Here is a 20116-nt window from a genome sequence, read left to right as displayed (position 1 = left end):
ATTTATGTCACTTTAGGAACTATTATGAAAAAAAAAAAACAACTTAGAAAAACAGTTATTTAAAATTATTAATAATGAGAAATTACTTATTTTGTTATATATTTTTTTATTTTCTTGGCGGAGGGTTGTTGGGAGGGTGCTCGTGTTCTAGTGGTACTGTAACCGAGTGGGTGGCGGCAATGAATCTTCGGTGGCGGGCGCGCCTGCAAATGATGGCCGGTTCTGCCCCGTGCTCGATGGCCATATATTAGCGTTACCGATCGATCGAGACCAGACTCACTTTGGTCCAACAGGATTACCATCGACCTACAACTTGATACAACATGTTACTGGCAAGCCACGATATAAATTCACCAATCATCCTGACGCGTGGTGTTTCAGCATTGACTTATTCTTTTTTAAGTACGTTATTAAATTCTTTATTAGACATTCACCAACGGTTAGTTGTTCAAAAGTTTGCCTCAACTTTGTTTTGTTGCTGTTGGAACTTTGTAAGTTGTGGCTTTTAAATTGCTGCCCTATTATAAGCTTTCGTGCATAATTGCCTTTCCGTTCGTTTTGTAGTGTTTTTCGGCCCTAGTCCACAATGAAAATAGCATTTCATAAAGACACTTACAATCAATCACGGCGCAGGATATGTTTGAAGGGATTTTAAGTGTGGCCAAATATAAATTAAAATGGCTGTCGAGGATCTATACATACCAGGTGAATAAAAAGTATGGAACCAAACGTTTTTTGCTTTAACTATTTATCTTTTGCAAAAACGAATTTATAAATGGTAAAATACTATCGACGTCAAAAAAAAATGGAAACACCAATTTTTCCATTTTGTATACCGATCTTTTTATATCAGTGTTTCATTGGCGTGCAATACTATATTACTCATTCAAAAATAATAAATCAACTGAACCTAGGTGACACACATGTGCCACCTATGCCTTATTTAAAATTCAGAATGATTCTTACCAATCTAGTTTTCAAATATTACATATTTCAGAATCCACGAAACACTACTGATTTGGTGACGGTTCTCTACGTCAACAGGAGAGGAAAGATTTAATTACAGAAGTTAAAACCTTTCAAAAATGAATACTTGGTTTATATTGGTGTTTACTTTTTTTGACGCCGATAGTAAAATAAAAATATCAAGCAATCTTCCGTTTTTTGTCTTGTTTTTTAGTTCTGCAAAATATTTTTAAATGTCATCTCTTTATATATTTTTTTGCAAAGACTTAGAATTACAACTATCTACATTTCATTTAATTTTTATCGAAAAACATTTTTAGTTTTGACACAAAAACATCGCATAACTTGAAAACAAAACAAGATTTCATTCTCAAAACACGAGCATATTTTTTTATGACTTTTTAATGTTACTGTTGATCTTGTATACCGGGTGTCCCAGGCAGGATGGATATAGGAAATTAATATGGAAAATTGGTGTTTATTTTTTTCCGGCTGCAGAAGTAACCAAAATCAAAATCTGACTGATGGAGCTTGTAGTGCTTGAAGAGGGCTATCTTATCGGATTCTCCAATTAACTCCATTTGGGCGAAAACGACCCTCAAAAAATCAAAATTTGGATTTGCCGGGTTAGCGTTACTAAGAAACTAGTTACTAGTACTAAGATAGTTATCAAGTGATTGTTGTCAAAGCAGAATTTGTCACAATTTGACTTGATAGTTCGTTTCTTAGTAACGCTAACCCGGCAAATTTCAAATTTCGATTTTTCGAGGGCCCAAGTGGAGTTAATTGAAAAATCGACAAAAATATCGATAAGATAGCCCTTTTCGAACACTACAAGCTCCATTAATCAGATTTTAATGTCTGTTACTCCTGCAGCCGGAAAAAAATAAAATCTAATTTCTCATGTTAATTTCCTATATCCAAACCTGCCTGGGACAGCCGGTATTTCATAATTATTTAGTAAAGGTACAAAAATTTTGCCAATAAAAGCCACAAATAACATTGAGCAGAGTTACAATATAGGTTACAGCTTTCTTGTTTTCTCTTATATTATATTTTTAGTTGACTCTTGATGTACACATACACGCAAATTCTCAACGACTTTATTTTTACAAAATAAAGTGATTGTTGTAGGCGTTAATCCATCGACATGATGTAATTAATTAGTGAAATTATTCTCACAACGAACGTCGTTAATGAGGGCAAAGCAAGCATAAGAACGTCGGGTTTGGTGGCGCGCAACGCTCATTAGCGAATTGTAGGAATGAATTTGTAGTGGACTTGTACGCCATTCTTGAATCCAGAATGATTCGATACGAGAGCATTTCATCCGATACTGCAGTAATTGGATAAAATAATTGCGAGAGCGCGTATACGGACCGAGTGAACCGTGTATCAATTTAAAAAATGGCGCACAGTCTAAATTAAATTCTTCCTCTCTATTTAAATAGGATATTATTTCAATTATCAGTATCAGCAATAACCACTTTCTGAGGTTTAACGTCTGTGTAAGCGCACAGACTGTATCCGATATCCAAATTAAATTGGTCGTCAGAGCGTTCGCGTTCAAGAAGCATAAAAAAACCAAACACGTAGAGTATCGGTTTTGCTCATGTAGATCGTTTAGGGAAGGTGACCAAAGTGACCGTAACATAGACGTTGTCATTAGAGAATAACAAAACGCTGCGTTTATTGTACTTGGAAACAAGACACCAATTTATGTATCAAATTTGCTTGGATATGAACGACATGAAAAGATTCTGCTCGAGGCTCTTGTTAATTGAATTAGGTTTGGGGGCAACAGTGAGAATTCAACTTTTCACATTTGAAAATATTTTCAAACGAAATTTACACTTAAATGCTGAATTAATTTTATCTGGACAAGCCCACTTTGTATAATTGTTCGGTTTTTATTTTGACTTTTTGATGAACTTTTAACAATTATGATTGAACCACATTAAATTTTTGATACGATGTCGAGTTGAAAATGATTTTTATGTATCATTTTTATTGGTTGTTGCCGTCAAATTTGCACTTCAATTTAAATTTCATTAACATATTCACAGTTTGCAGAATGGTTCATAAAATGTTTCAATTTTCAGCTTGATTTCTTCGGCTGTCGTCAATTTCCTCTAACACCTATACGTAAATCATCCTAGCATGTCTTAACGGTGAACCGCAACGGTGAATCAATGAAAAGTCACAAAACGTCAACGCTGATGTAAATTGACTAAACCAATTTATTATTATTTCCGCCATTTTTAATAAAGCTTCATGAATTCTTAACAGACTATAGATAAATCACAAAATGTAGGAATCTAGTATCCGAAGGAAATTAGTTTAGTTTAACGCACACATTAAAAACAATTTGTATTTGCAAAAATTTAATTTTTTTTATAAATATTTTATTTAAGCATTATAAAACTTAGGGTCGATTTATAAAATTAACCTGTCAATCTAAGCAACTGGTTTGTTCAATTTGGTCACTTGATCAGTTAATCTGACATCTGATTGTAAGTAAATTAATGACGCTTCTATAAAATAAATTGCGAATAAACGCCGAATTTATTCAAAATTTGAAGAGTGTACGGGCTAAACGGACTTTGGATTTGTATTCAGCGTATCGAAATACACAAAAAAAATACTTGATCTAGTCAATAAAAATTTTTTCATTTTTATAACTGCAATTTTTCGCAATTCTTAGCCCACTTAAGCAGTTTTTTAGTAAAGATACAAAAATTTTGTCAATAAAAGCCACAAATAACATTAAACAGAGTTACAATTTAGGATACAGCTTTCTTGTTTTCTCTTCTGATAGCCTACAGCAAAAAAAACTTGGAAAATAATTTTTCTAACAGAAATAAATAGTCAAAGTGCAAAATTTAAATTCTCATAACTTTTATGGATATCTTACATTTTTCTCTGGGGTACAAGTTCTGGTGTACCCTGTATACATCGGTGGCATATACCGAATTCAATCGTAGCCCTGGTTTGCTCACTCACGAATTTTGTGAAGATCGTCCAAAATCAGTTGTTATTTCAAAAAACATTGATGCTATGCGTGAAATGATATTGTAAGATCGTCATGTGACTAGCATACATTCAATATTGCATGAACTTTTGGCCGTCAAAAAATTTTTCGCGTTGGATTCTACAGGATGTTCTTTTTTATTGGTACAAATTTATACAGGTGATACGATATTGAATTTTATTATAAAAGTCTTCTATGAACATGGATGGAAAAATACTATGTAACGGAGATACACTCCCTAATAGGGTGCAAGTTTTAATGGATTTTGTCCAATATTTTAGAAACCATTTTAGATAAAATTACAAAATTTGGTTTACAGTTATACATCTAAATAAATTCAAAGATAAAATGTCGAAAATTTAAATCAAGGGCGTCGGTTGATAGGGGTTGGGTTAGTTGAGCTTCAATGTTTAACTGAAATCCCAACCACTACCAACCGAGCTTTATTCAGAAATGACTTTTATATAGGGAGTATATACTGGGTGTCCGGTCTCAAACCTGAACATATGGATTTAACATGGTAATCTTTACTTTAGCTGATTCCTGCTTGCCAGTGCAACGTACATACATACAAGTAAGGTAATGGTACTTATCGAAAGATACAATTATTGCGCGTTAAATGATTCCAAAAATATGCATAAAAATGTTTTTTTACTTTGAATCCAATGTTAAAGAGTGCTTTTATCAACTAATTCCAGTAGATAAAGTAGTCTTTTTTCGTCTTGTGAAATAAAGTTATTTTTATCTACTGTTTATATTCAAGAAGTTCTGGTAGGTGAGTACAAAATAAAACGAAATATTATAGACGACGATAATGATTGTTTATCTACTCGTGAAAAAACTCTACTCTAATGAAGAAAGGGTCTAAACGTTTTATAGATTTAACATCAGGCGATTTTTTCCTGTGGGGCCACTTTAGCAGCAAAATTTATAAAAGGCGATCACCCAGATATTAATTCTTTGAAAGAAGCAATAATTGCCGAATACGCATTAATTAACGCAAGACAATTGCCTAATGTAAGAAACTCTTTTTATACCAGACTGGGATATTGCTTGGTTCAAAATGGAGGTTATTTTCAACAACATTCAACAATATTTTTCTATGTTTGAATTTGAGACCGGACACCCGGTATACGAGACAGTGAATTTTGTGGACCCAATTTCCCTGACAGATTAAAGGTGTAAATTAGTCTTTAGGTTTTCCCAACCTAAGTATTTTGATTAACGTTGTCGTGTTGACAGAATGCTCGATGCTTCTTGCTACTTTTTACCTTTGTCCTTTGAAATGGTAGTCCTTGGTATGCCCAAAAGTATAGAGAGACGTCTTTGAGACATACCTTCGTGTACAACCAGAGAGATAATTTTTATTTTATTAAACACACTTACTGCTGGCATGTTGGAATTTGATTAAATTTGAATGTCAGTTATGACAATAAAGCTTAGACTACAGTGAAGTTTTGTGAATTCACAGAAATTGGGTGGGCGAAATTCACTGTCCATCACTGTACTCCCAAGTTTTGTTGTGTTATTTATTTTGTGTATTTTATTTTGTTTGTATAAAATCTTTAGAACATTACACGAATAATTGTCCCTGTTTTGTTCCTACATAGTATTTTTTGATTTCCCAATTATTTATGAGAACCCCGTACTCAATATTATTTAATGGGGAAAAGATATTTTTTAAAAAATATCTGCTTTAATTATTTTTAGTCGGATACAAATTGTTTCTTAGTTATAATCACGATATTATGTTTAAAATGCAATTTTAATAGCTGGCTAAATTTGATGTACTCGTAGGAAGTATGCTGGTGAACGTTAATTTAGATGCAACAGACTCGCGGATGGTTTTGAATTATTAAAACATTTGTTCATTTTCAGGACGAAGGAAAATCATTTGGCGAATTTTATTTTTGTTTTATTTCTTCGGTGCGGTTTTCTTTTCAAAATAGTCGGTTTGCTGCAGATGTTATCGTCTAGTGAGTAAATAAAGGTGCATTGTTCGCTTTATCTGAAATTGATCGTTAATTATGTATTCTCTGTAAGTGTTCGTCGAAAAATAAAACTGTTATAAAGAAAGCCCGGCTTTTTAATCATGCACCATACATTTTAGCACAAAGAAATGCAGCTTTTACTTGACAAAGAAAAACCGGATAAAAAGCCCGGTGAAGTGAGTTTCAAAATGATAAGGACGTGTCTTAAACTGCGAGTTTATTGCGTCGTAAACCTCTTTCTAATATTATTCAAACTGTGGAAAAAAGAGAAGAAAAAACACAAGACGCAATTATCGGTAGCTATAATTTGATTTCATTGTGTTAAAAAGTTTCAATGTTTAACTTGATAAATTCGTTCGAGTCAAAAGAAATCTCATTATGCGCGTAATGACGTTTTAAGTAATAAAAATTTGAAAGAGCGGTTTTATCTTTTTATTTTACTGTCAGGATAAGTGAAGGAAACGGCGACAGTTCTTTCTTTAGTTTCTCGTTCTAAAATTTTATTATTATTTTAATTTTGTGATGCGTCCGCGTGGAAAAGTCCGATAACTTAAATTACAACGGTGATAGTTTTTCTTTTCACTTATTCTATTTTAAAGTGAACACGGAACCGAACTAAGTTTCGCATTCTCCGGAACCAACTTAATTAACCAACTTGGTCTTGATTTTAATCAGAATTTTAACTGAGTAGCTCTACTTTCAAGTTGACTATTAGTGCTATCAGTATCAGCTTTATTTGTTGCGAACAGAATTAATAAATTATATTTTATTTTCTTAAGATCTCTTTGTATTTCGGAAAAATCGGGTTGGAACAATACTTTTTTTCGGCGGTTTTAATTGTTTAAAATAATCTGATTAAAAGGTTACAAAGTGCTATGTATTCATAAGGTAAAAGAAACCGTATTCTCAATTAAAGTGATTAAACATGATGTAAATAAATTTTGATGTTTCGACTAGCATTCGTCTTTGTTTTGAAAAACCAATTGACGTTTAATGTTGTTTTTAATTCGTTTAAAAAAGGACGTCGGCAGGTTTAAATTTTCTTTTAAAAGCCTTAACTGGAAACGTTTTAGTTTCAAAGGCAAACATATCTCGTAATAAATAAAACAGCGACAGAACATAGCGTGTGTGGCTGGTGGAATCCTTTAATCAAAGAGAATGGTTTTAAATCAGCTTAGCGAGAGTTCTGCTGGGCTTTGCATGCCGGATAGGCGGCTGAAACGAGATAGGGGTAAGTGGAGAAGTTAACCACCCTAAAGTGCACGTGTGTCACCACCACCGGACGAGCGGACGGACTTACGTGCCATCGAAAAAACACATCGCTCACGAATTGGATTGGACATCGAAAACACCATTAATATAACATCGTTAATCTGATCGATCGTTGGGACGATCTCGCCCCCTCGGGTCACCTACGTTTTTCATCGAATCATTTAAAATTCACTTTTACACTGGGATGGTGTTTAATAAAGGATACAAGAGCAACAACCGGTTACGAAAACGCACAGAAATATTCACGAAATTTTCAATTAAAAAACTAATCTTGCGCAGATGATATTTTGATGCATATTTGAGACAATATTTTCAAATATTTTGGGATCTCTTGATTTAATCACATTAATTGAGCGTTTGTTGTTTAATTATTTTTGGTGTAAAAATTTTAAACATAGCGAGTTAAATATTTTTTTATACAAACAAAGCAGTGAACAAATTAAAACGAAATTAAATGAATAAAAGACTACAAGTGTTGTAGAACTCAAACAGCTGGGACATATTCTGTCGTTGTGTGGCTCTATGGTGTTTTAAATTAGCAAAGTTGCAGTTACAAAGAGAGTATTTTGTTAAACAAAAAGCTGGAGTTTGCTGTATTCAGTAATTGCATTTAGTAAATCTTGTAAGTGGAGTTTATTCAACTTGCATTTAATTAAATCTTGGGACCAAAAGGTTCATACGATTGGTGGAATTTATTTTAAATTGAGAATTTTATTGTAAATTAAATATTTTAATTTCGGGTTTGGTTGCACAATTACATTCAAACAAATTTTGAATTCTATTAATTTATACCTAGCTGCTCATTAGAAATTCACATGGCGATACGCTAATGTAATAAATTGGCAATTATTGTAATTTAAATTTTAACACATTTAAATGCATGCGTATTACTTGACCTGCACCATAATATTTTATAAAACACGCAATTTTCCTGTAGCAGGTACATTTGTTAACAGTAAGCCGTTACCCCTCAGCATATCATTATTCAAATTTAAGATTTTAGTGAAGATTGCTATTATTATTAGCAATGGTAATGACAGGTAATGAATTATTTTATAAAATTGATTGCTACAGTAGTAGGAGTTTTTTTTCCTATTGGATAGGTTATCGCAAGAATCTATTATAAACAATTCGCCATTATTTATACAAGGAACAATGCTATGTATATTTTTTGCACGAAAGCTCTTATTTTCCAAAAACTTGTTAGCCATAAGTCAGCACGCATCAGTTCTTTGTGTCTCGAACGTATTTTAATCCTGTTGTTTGGTTCCCCTGATCGCTTTTATTCTTGAAACAATACCCTAAAGCTCATTTTTTAACCGACTTCTTTTTTTAACTTGTTTTTCTCTTTTTTCTACAATTTATTCGAAATCCGGAAACAATCTCATCGATTTCATTTGTCTCTGGGTTCCATATAACGCTTCATATATGCATAAGCATATGTGTCTCTCGCCCATTTTCTGAGATTGTTATTATCAATGTGCTGAACGTCTCGATTGGACCGTATATTACCATGAGGACTTCTCAAATAGTCACTTTATTTTATACAAAGAATCCGAAATCGGGGAAAGTGGGATCGACTAACGTTTCTTAAAAGTGCTGCCGGAATCGCATTACCGCCACCGTTTGTGGGTAGGGGATTTTTAAAACGACAGTTTGTGCGTATACATCGTATATGTCAAAGTGGTGCTATGGAAACAGAAAGGCGAAAGCGCGTGTCTTGCGTGGTAGTGCTGGAAACGCTGTCTTTTGATTGCCCATAATGCCGCCCGTTAGACTCGAAGACGGAAGGAAATGAAACAGAATAATTCAAGCAATTCGTTTATTGCCACTCGTAAAACAAGCAGAATAATTAAGGAGACCCCTTTTTATTTACTTTTATATCAGCTGTTATTTGCCTAATTCTATGACCGTTCCCTAATAAATCGTTTCTTTTTTCTTTACAGATTGACCCCAAAGTAGCGTTCCCGAGAAGAGCACATCCAAAGGTGAGTATTTTTTTTTTCTTTTTTGGTTCTTATTTGAGGTTTATGTTTACTGTATTTCTAATCAAAATGAAGCTTATCAAGATTAAATTACAAAGTAATGGCAATATTAAATTTTATTACAATTTATGTTTTGTAAACCGGCAGTTACATTTTTTATTAATATTCGAATTATTATTTTCGAAATGTTTTCATGTAAATTGCATGAATGAAATTTTGTTGGATGTTGTTTCTGAAAATAGTAGTTACTATTTAAAATAAGGAGAATTAGCTATTAATTAGGTAAAATAGGCTTTTCATAGTTTGCAAGAATTTTAATTAGCTTTTTATAAGTAGGTGCAGCAGTTTTATTAGATTCAGTCGAGTACATTTCATTAAATCCAGTGTTGTATAAATAAATAAGTACCTAGTGTGTGCAACCCTACGTGGGGTTTGCTCTATTTTCTAGTCTAATTTTGATCAAAGCCATCAGTATTCATACGCTAGGGCATTGCAGACGGCACGACAATCCTACGGTTCGAGAGTCGACCAATTAAAGCGAAATACAGAGTTAATTTAGGCGGTTGCAGATTTTCCATTTCCCAAAATAATTAATCTTGGAAGAAAGTAGAAAAAATCCGGATATGACACGGATTAAAAATTCGAGATATATTAGCTTTTATAAAAGGATAAGGAACTGTCAGTCTAGGCGACAAAGTGACGCAATTATAATTACTCGTAAGTACATGCAAAGTTTTGAAAAGAAGTAGTCTGGATGTCATAGAAAAAAGCGAACAAAAATGCACCGGCTTTTCCATTTTCCACTTAGCGTAATGAAAGCATTTATAAAAGTCGTTTAATCGTGGCCCGTTTATGAAGTCGTTTGTATGTCGCGCTGCTGAGCTCACGGAAGACCAAATATTAGATTATTTGAAAACTCGGCAGCTTCCGGCGCCTCTCTTGTCAATATTAATTAGACTTGTAGATTTTTAATTACGATATATTACAACTGGGATGAGAGCTTGTTCCCCCAACAAAATGGAAAACCGTCAACAAGTTAAGCTGGGAGTTCCCAAGCGCACTGGTTTAATTTCACAAATTTAACACAATTACAATTAAGCGCAAAATAACGTCATTAAGCAGATGAAACAGAGTGGCCCGCATAGCGGCTGTTTACTGGAAGGCTCTTCTTAACTTCGGAAGCCCGGATTTCTGAGGTGCTGCAAACTACAGCTGCAATATATTACCTAATTCCGGATTCCGTATTCGCGCAAAGGACGCTTTATATACGACCAGGACCCGACAACTAAACAATACGAGCACACCTACACCTACACAAATCCGCACAATCATCAAAAAATTTAAATTCAAACTTGTTTCAACGCAATTTATATTAATTAGAAATTGCAATAAATGATTGCTTTTTTATTTGTTCCATGTCTTCAAAAATATACTAACGTCTTATACTACTTAAAAAGAAAAAACTTCATGAATGTCGCAAAAGTTTAGTCTACCACTTTTCTGAATGTTTTCTCTAATTACAAAGATTCTACAAAATGTTTTTAAAACTGATAATCTTTAAAAGAAAAGGATTGTTTATAATTCTGTCTCAAAATTTTAATTGGGTTTTTTTAGTTGAAGGTCGTATTTGTTTTTTTATCATTTTTACAACAAAAATATACTTCTTTATCTTCTTTCTATTTTTTTTGTTTCTTGATTAGGTAACTTAGTGGAGGATAAAAATTGTATTACTAACTATAGTCCGTTTTTTTATTATTTGCGTGTGGATCAATTAATAATTCGAAAGACGCACTTATGGCTATCTCTTCTGAACATTTGTAAACAGTCTCGTCGCTACGTATTTGTGTAAGTTCGGTCACGCCATTGATCTCACTTTAACAAATGCAATTCAAGTAACGTAGAGCTAGTGACGTACATCAAAAGTATTTTGCCGTCAACTAGGTTATTTGTAATTTTATTTTTAATGGGAAAACTGTTTTGAGGCAAATATTTATATTCTCTATATTATCATAACATTTATAACAATCGTAATTCAAGCCCTATAAAAACCTTACGCCAGGGAGAAACTTTCACTTTAGTACAAAAATGTCCGAAGCTGTCGAATGTCAAAAACAGACGGAGGTTATGTCGTGTCCTTGATTCACACTTTCCTTACCAGCAAATAATAAAAATAATGGACTTTAGTTTGAAAAAAGTTTATTTATTTATTTACTACTCCTAAAACATCTCATCTTACCTTACCTGACAGAAACATTTTGTTATTTATTTTTCATATTTTTCAAAGTGACACCGTTGTCAAAACCGCCAATGTGATATGACTTAAAAAACCATAACCAAGACAAAAATGAACTTTTTTTCCACTGGGTCAGAATAATTGCTCGTTTCAGCAAGATGTTTTTTCTTTACAAAATCATTTTTTTTTCCTTTTGTAAACTCAATACTCATACTGTATAACCCTTGTCAAAGAGTGTGCTTTTTTTCTGCTTTTTATACAAGATGTTTTTCCAAATTATAAGTATTATTATCTTTACTTTGCCAATTTTTATTTATTTTTTTCACTGTAAATCAAGACACTGTTAGGCAAATTTTCCATAAACGCTTAAGTATAGCAAGTACGAGAAACTATCTAACACATTATTTAACATAATTGAAGTTTTGAATAATTACTCTCGGCTAATTGATCATAATTGACGGATCAATGCAGTTGTGTGTCTAGCAGCGTTGCACTATAAATATTGATCTTCTATAAATACATGATAATGACTAATAAGCCTTTGCTGGATCTTTATGGATGAAGTGATTAAAAATTTATCATCATTATTTATTTATGTAACAATGGTAACTTCAATTAGCCATCGCTTTGAGAATGACATCTTTTAAATGTCTCATAGTAGTTGCCTCTGTTTGGTAGGTATGTATTTTGCACATCTCTGAAGATAAAGCAATTAAAGCATTTTTTTACACATAGACTTGGAAGTAGTGAAATTAATTTTTTAAACTCTAGTATTTTTTAGACAGCTGCTGACGATGACCTAGTGAGCTTTTCTTTAAATAATATCCCAAAAGTTGGTGTGAATGAATATTGTCTTCCGCAAACTATTTCTCGCAAATTCAAAAAAAGTCACCTCGTTGTCAGTAATTACGTAAATCACGTTGAATAGTTTACATGTCCGGGCGGCGAAATTGCGTATTCGAACACAAATCTCGCAGCAGAAGATTTAGTAACTTTATATGCGCATAAGAATTTTAGCCGAAATTGCCTACCCCGGGTCCCATAAAACTGCACGCTACAAGTAGATGCCAACACACAAAACGACCGAATATATATCAGCGACGGGGCCTAATTCTAATGAGCACTTTCTTACCGGTATAACAAGCCCGTACCTGTAATAAAATTATCGCGTTCTCGAAGTTTCCGTCGTAATTCCGTTCCACTTTTACAACACTAAAGCATGGCTGGAGCTTATATTCTACACAACGTTATTCTGGCAGAAGATTTATGTGAGAGCTGACTTTAGTTATTTTGTTCATAAGCGGCGCTTACTTAATCGGCGGCCTTAATTGAAATTTGGCGTGCGTCTTCGCTTTATAATAAGCGAACGGAAATGAACTGACTCCGTTCGACCAACCCTTCACTGGCCACAACCAGAAATACCATCCGGCCAGACGGAATCGAAAACCAAACCTCGAAGACAAGCATATTAAATTTTTAACTGTAAAATTAATGAAATAACTGTACCAGGTGAATAAAAGTATAGAACCAAACGTTTTTTGCTTAAACTATTTATTTTTTGGAAAAACTAAATGATGAATGATAAAGTACTATAAAAATGTGACGTTTTATAAAGAATTTAATTTTTCGAATTTTTGTGTTATTTGTGTTGTGTTGTACCTACTGCAAAATTTTTATTTTTTTGATTGACAATCCACTATAAAACCATTTTTCTGATGAAGGTTATAATCTAAAGATCACAGTCTACTTTATATTTACTTTTAAACTTGCCATTTTGACAAAAAAAATCGCCATAACTCAAAAACAAAATAAACATTCATTCTCAAAATACGATCACGTTTTTATGTTATTTTAATTAATATTAATTATTATTTTCTGGAGGAAAATTGATTTAAAAAAAAGGCTTGGTTTCATACTTTATATTCACCCTGTATATCAAAAATCATAATGTGTCGGTTTGTAGCACAGATCGATTCCCATTCTCTCAACTACAGAATTAAGAAGCCAAAAATTTGATCAATTCGTGAGAATTTTTGACTTCGCCTTACCACTGCTCCCGCTTCGATCTGCACGTTTCCTTYGTGGCATGATTTAATATGACTTAGCATAATCCTTTCACCCTTGAAACGACTCTCCGCTTCGTTTTCTCCAAAATAACGGCTTTACATGTCAGAAGACATTCCAACTTATTATTTTATGGCGTGCCCACTCGATTTGTGACGATTTTCAGAAACAAATGGAAAAATGATTCAATGTGGGTGTTTGACGGCAATTTTAATCTTGTAAAATAAAAATGAAAGAATGTGTTGCTTTTGTTACCAATTCATGAATCGAGAAGAAAAATGCTTATTAATGTTATTGGGATCATCGCGGTCTTTGTTTCCAGAACAATTGAATACGCGACTTTGTCTTGAATAATAGTCATAATGACGTGATGGCTCGCGATGTTTTCAAACGACAAGCGTTTCTGATTTTCAGACGAGCTCAAGCTGTAGCAACCTCAATCACTATTTTGGGAACTTTCTTTTCGTTTAAAATTAATTAAAGTTGAAGCCTGCACTCTTACGATGAAGTAAAACTGAGTCGCTTAGTGCGGTTCAGTAGTTGGAAAAGTTCATCCAGTTCGGTTTTGAGGGCTAATCAATATTCTCGTGATTTAAGTTCAGGTTTAAGTCCTTGGAGTTTTTTATGGTAACGGAATTTTCCACAACTGATGGGTTTGTGCAGTTTTAGTTTGAATATTATCGCTTTTGATATTTTGCGGAGAAAGGTTAGGGACCGAAAGAGTCGTTTAGGTGTGTTTAAGTGTCTATCGTTATTACGGCACGAGTTTTTAATTTTTACTTGGAGTTTTAGCTATATACCCATTTTTTTCTTCGTTTTGTGTAATTTTGTACATTTTGGTACAAGTTGACATTTTACCCAATTCTTCTCTTTTTTTCGAAGTGTTGTAGAGAGTTTGCTTCACAGTGTTGCAGAGTAGCATGACAATACCTCGTAAGTGAAAAATGAAATTTTTTGGTAATTCGGCAAGAACGATATTAGCTCAGTTTGATATTATTGAAGTATAAAAAGAAAGCTGCGAAATTGCGGGCTACGAAGTATTGTCATAATACCCTTGATATATGTGTATCATTGAGGAATTTGCCAGGGATACGAATTTTGCGTGAATTTTATGTCACGGCGAATGCGTCTTAATATATTTTCAATAAGGAATTTACATAACGGCCATCACAAATCAGAAAACAATTTAATTTGCAATGTTGATGTTGTTTTGCGAGCGTCGTTGGAGGATAATTTTTTTCGTCGTTGAAGAGGAGCTTACATCGAAATGCAATTTGAGAAGAGCCCATTTCCGTGAAAATATTAAGCCCGAGCGGAATTTTCATGAAGTGTGTTATGCATTAAGACACACTCAGTTGGTTTCTGTAATATGATGGTAATTCGCTTCGTCTCTGGAACAGAGCCAGACTACCCGCTCAGCGTTTATTTCGACAATAACTATACAATTGTTTTGCATTTTGCGGACGTGGAACGGCTATAAGTTAAGGGAAAGACCACCGTCAGCGCCTGCTGCGACCCATTAGACAATGCACCAGGAGCAGATAGTAATCAGGGATCGATGCGGCACGATAACCTGTTCCACTTTATATAAAATTTACCACGGCAGCAAAGTGGATTGGAACAAACGAATCCTGGAGTACTTTAGCCGGATTGAAATATGCATCCTGCCCGCACGAATCTTATAAATAATGAATGTAATAATCATAGAAACCGGAGCAATTTCTCGGAATGCAAGTTGGATTATATCCGACGTCGCGCCATATAAACCTAATTAGCCTAACATATTCCAAGTGCGTGAACAAGTACCTGTCATTCCTCAAGCCGCAGCTTCAGGTTAGGGTTCATTTGCGGCGGGCTTCGTTATGACTAAAGTATGAAGTGTGCGACGAATCCCTCTTATATACCATAAATGATGGTGGGAATTAATTACGGACGTGTACAGCACGATTCCCACATTACAAGGTACGTACATGGCTGGTGAATGTTTCAAACATTTTTATTGCAATTAAAATTGCATCATTAAAGACATTAACGAATTCTACAAGTGTGGTCCGCTGTTCACTTCATACTAGTGAGTGCTTTTTTTCTTCATTTATTTCATTGACAGTACGCATTGATTACAGTGTAATTCAACATTTCAAGAGCATGGAGTGAAGTCTAAATTTTTGTGGGAAAATTAGTATCAGCCTATTTCCACGACCAGAACTCTTTTTTGTTTTGTTATTAGAGATTTTGTTGACAATTTTTAGTTATTATTTATGTTTTTGTACTATTTCACTTTTGCTATGGAGATTTTGATATCCAGTTTATCTGAAAACTTTTCTGGTAATTCTGTTACTAGCACTAACTGCATAACTTAGTTTTTAAGCGAGAAATTGTTATCAATATACACTGACCAGTATAACTATCGCATCACTTAAATTGTAATATTTAAAATGACTAATTGGTTCTGAAATAGTACTAAAATTGATGATATACTCGTATTATCAAGTAACTCAGTCGACTTTGGATTTTTCAAAAACAATTGGTAATTCATTGTTTACTGAATAAATGTTAAATTATCAAAATCACCGCTAATTTTCGAGAGACAACAATTAAAAACTGAGCTTTTTTCCAGGTTCGAGGAGGCAATAGTAGGTATTAATGGTTGCCTCCGAATGTAACTAAAGCTTATCTAAGCTAAAAAACTGATCCGCACGGAATTCGCTTTTTTGTTTCTTTTGACATTCATTAAATTGTAGTTTAATTGTTGAAATTTAAGTCGTAATTGTAGTTAATTAGTTAATTAATTAATTTTTGATGCATTTATTTTTTTTAAGCGTTATATCAATAAAAAATGTCATTTCAAAATTGATGCGACAATTTTGCCGGTGAGTGTATTTCACCTAAAATAATAATAATAATAAAAGAACAATTTTCAAGCGATTTCGGTATTGCATACGTGTTATTATTATATAAAGGAAAATGGATAAATGAATTTGTTACTACAAAAATTCTAATGAAAAAGGATCAATAATACGATACGAACTCGATTACAAATTTTGAAAAATTGGATAATGCCAAATTTCTAGTTTGTTCACCCTTTCAAAAATTACAACAAAATTAGTTTGTTAGTGATTAAGATAGTTAAACTAGAATCATACTCATGCCGTCTCTTAATAGATCAAATGATAATTGTTTCTGAAAATCTGAAGTTTATGACTATTAATGAAACAGTGATTGGTTTGTCAACTACTCTCATGGGTTTCTAAAAATTAAATATTGAAATGTGAATTTTTTGTATCTAGTGTTTTGTGACTTTTGTATATTTGGGTGCGTACATTAGGCGCAAGCCTCGTAAAGTTGTGTGAAACACCCTGTATATAAAATTATTCTGTTGTGGGTGCAAGCAAGCTTACAAGTATTGGTACTGAATTTTGTATCATTTTTCTGAGATGAGCTTGAAATTAATGTTGCTTTTAAATTCTTGTTTAACTTCAGTTTCAAAATTGTCATTTTACAACATTTTTCTCTAAAGCAGTGCAACCAGACACCTCTATTATTTAATTGCTTTCTTACTGATTTATGATTATTGTGTATGATCGCCATTTTTTTTTCGTAAAAAATTTTAACAGTGGTCTCTTTTTGAATTCTGCTTTCACGTTTTCCCACGGCAATTTTTAAAAACTGTTAGTAGTATCGAATTTATTCTCGTTTTTCTGTTTCTGTCTTCAATTTTACTTAGATGCTTTCTTATTGATATTTAATGATATCTTTATTGAAATAAATTAAAAACCGGAACTGTAATTATTTTTATTAAAATTACCACGAATTTGCTAGTGGTATCAAAGTTACATCTAGTTATTTGGCATTTCCTAAAAAAAAAACGAACTTTAAATGACAAATATTCACGTTCTTTTAGCGTTTTACTTTAATCTCATTAAATATTTGCGATTTTACTCTTTCAATGGTAATTTGACTATTATCATTGGAGTTTCAGACTTAACATTGTTTAGATTTTAGCGCTTATACTTTATTACCACAGTATTAGTAGCTATTTCTACAAAATTTACGCATGTGTTCAGTTGTACAAATATTGAAAATAGTTGTTGTACTCAGTAAAACTGTTATGCTAAAATTTTATTTCAAGATGTCAAAAGTTCAAGACGCATATACAGTATCAAACTACATAGTCAACTTTTTATTACTATAGATTTGGTAACAAAGTTTTTCACTGTAATTTTATTTTCTTCTTTTTTTAGTCGTAAGTGGTATAAAAGTTTTCGAACTTTACATAGACAGTGGTCTGATTGTAAGCCAATTATAGCTAATGGAGATTATGAGACCTGTATGAGTAACAGTGCTGTTACTATCAAGTTTGCAACCGATTCATCAATTACAAGTTGCAGTGCATTTGAAATTGCACCAAGACTATGTACCGAAAACCTCTAATTGAATATAGTGTGGATGTTTCCGGGTTGGGTCCGGGCCAGTCGCCGTCGACTTCTATCTCTCCCCGTCTTCCCCGTCCAGCCAGCTGTTTCCCTCTTTATTGTGTTTTGTAATCAGAACAGGCGGTGTTTTATTAGGGGTAGTAATTCGCAGCAGCGCCAGGCTGCGGCTCGTAAGGACTGCTGATATATCGCGTTTATTGACTACATTGTTACATGTTTATACGCAATATAGAAAGAGCTACCTTTCCTCTCTCGAGTTTGGTCGATATCGACACTGCTAACACACGGACTCCGATCGCATGTTTTCGTTTTTCTTTGGTAGCAGAGATGTGACTACGTCAAATGGTCCGGGAAGTATGCACTTCCGGTAAATGCCACCGAGTGCAAAAGACCAAACGATTGCATGCAGAATGGTTGAAACGCGATCTAAGAGAGGCAATGCACCAAAAGTACGCTAAATTTAACATGAGATAATGGGAGTAAAGAGAGAATGAATTGCTTGTTTTTTTTTGTCGTTTTCTTATTTTAAACACAGCGAGATATAAAGGGCTATAAACTGCGGTGAGGCAGATATTCTGTTGTTAGGAAGCTTTGCAGTGTTAGTAAAGGTGTAGACTCTGTTACGCGATTCTTGTAAGAAACATCTTCAATATATTTTTACAGAGAAGAACACTCAAGGTTCTTTTGAGGAGATTGTACGATGCAGTGGTATTAGGCACCTTTTTATTAAGAAATTTGCTTCTTACATATTCTTGGCCCTTCGAATCGGATTAGGGGAATATAAGCGTCGTACAGATAACGAGAAATAATGAACTGTGCCGCTTTCAATACAAAACCGCTTTTATCGTGCCCATAGCGATAATCGCTTCGTTGTTTTTGGATATATTTTGGTGAAACCTTGAAAACATCATGAAGATTAATGGAAAACCTCCAAGTATCACACTTGTTGAAGTTGTCTTTTAAAAAGCTACGCTATCACTTTACAATTTTAACTTTTTAGCTTTATTTTGTAAAGTAATTTTCATTTGAGTGAAGTTACTTTTCACAAATGTAAGGGGTCGATTCTGGTGTCCTCGTAAATAGTTTAAAAATCTTTAGATCTACGATCAACAACAAGAGAAGATGAGCCACTCGAAAATAAAACAGTATATATTGTCGGTGATGTTCGATGCAAGCAAGCACCATGAAAATGGAAATGGAATTGTATCTCTTGAAAGGGATGGAAAGAAGCCGGTGGTGACAGTCAAGCTATATTGCTTCCGTTAGTCTCGGGAGTATCAGGTTATCAATATTTCGTGATGCTGAATGCTGATATTCCACTTCCTTACCAGAGAATTGGAGGCACAAAACAACAAATCAATGGATGATTGAAGCGCTTTTCCCAATTCGACATTTTCTCGTTTAGATTAAGGTTCTCCTTATTAACGACCATGTGCTAAGGGGTACGACTGGTCTTTTTTAATATAAATTGCTCGTAATGAATGGACTCCGACCCATGGGCGAGGCCTATTCCTCTATATATTTTGCATGCTAGTATTTTGTCTTCTAAAGCCGGCCGCCGAGATCCGAACAAGACCTCTAGATAACTGAATCAACGGAATAGCGCTATTCATCTTTTTAAATACGCGCATTTTATCCGGGTACGTATCACCACAAGTCCGGAACTAGGACAAAGTGGATTCCGAGCAGAAAGGATGACCGAAAAAATAAGAAAAAAATCTATTTTAACTACGAATACTCCAAATTCTAATTTATCGCCAAGGGATATAAGAGGGGCTCTATTTGCTATAAAAAATTATCAACATAGCAAAACTTGCTTTGTTTCACTACTGAAACAAAGAAAGTTTAATTTAAATTGAAGAAAACTGCAATTTAAATAAAATGCGATGATTACTTTTAAATATTTACCAATTGACTTATACAGGGTGATTCACGAGGAATAGGTAATGAGCCTGATCAAATTTTCGATGCAACCAACATTACAGTTGTCGCAAAATAACTTGCGAAGAGTAATGGTGGGTGGTGCATTCACAGCTGTTACGTCTTGGAAAACTAGGTGCTGTGCTAAGTGTACGAATTTATTTACTTGCAGTGTTGACTTTGATGTTTATTATTTGAGAATTAGTTACAATTATAATAGT

General features: G+C 33.6%; 1 protein-coding gene across 10 annotated transcripts in view; it reads left to right on the top strand.

Moving 5' to 3' along the window:
- The window catches only part of LOC123015952 (RNA-binding protein Musashi homolog Rbp6), a 301201-nt gene that overhangs the window by 188320 nt on the left and 92765 nt on the right, over positions 1-20116 (top strand). For all 10 annotated transcript variants that reach the window (XM_044416064.1, XM_044416060.1, XM_044416061.1 and 7 more), the window contains one exon: positions 9207-9248. In XM_044416064.1, coding sequence (XP_044271999.1) covers positions 9207-9248 — 42 coding nt within the window. The remainder of the gene's footprint in view (positions 1-9206; positions 9249-20116) is intronic.

The sequence above is a fragment of the Tribolium madens genome, unplaced genomic scaffold (genome assembly GCF_015345945.1).
Source record: "Tribolium madens isolate multiple individuals breed KSU strain unplaced genomic scaffold, Tmad_KSU_1.1 Scaffold_19;HRSCAF=116;Tcas5.2_LG9, whole genome shotgun sequence".
Taxonomy (NCBI): domain Eukaryota; kingdom Metazoa; phylum Arthropoda; class Insecta; order Coleoptera; family Tenebrionidae; genus Tribolium; species Tribolium madens.
Note: the sequence above shows the minus strand (reverse complement) of the source record. Positions and strands in the feature narration are given on the sequence as shown.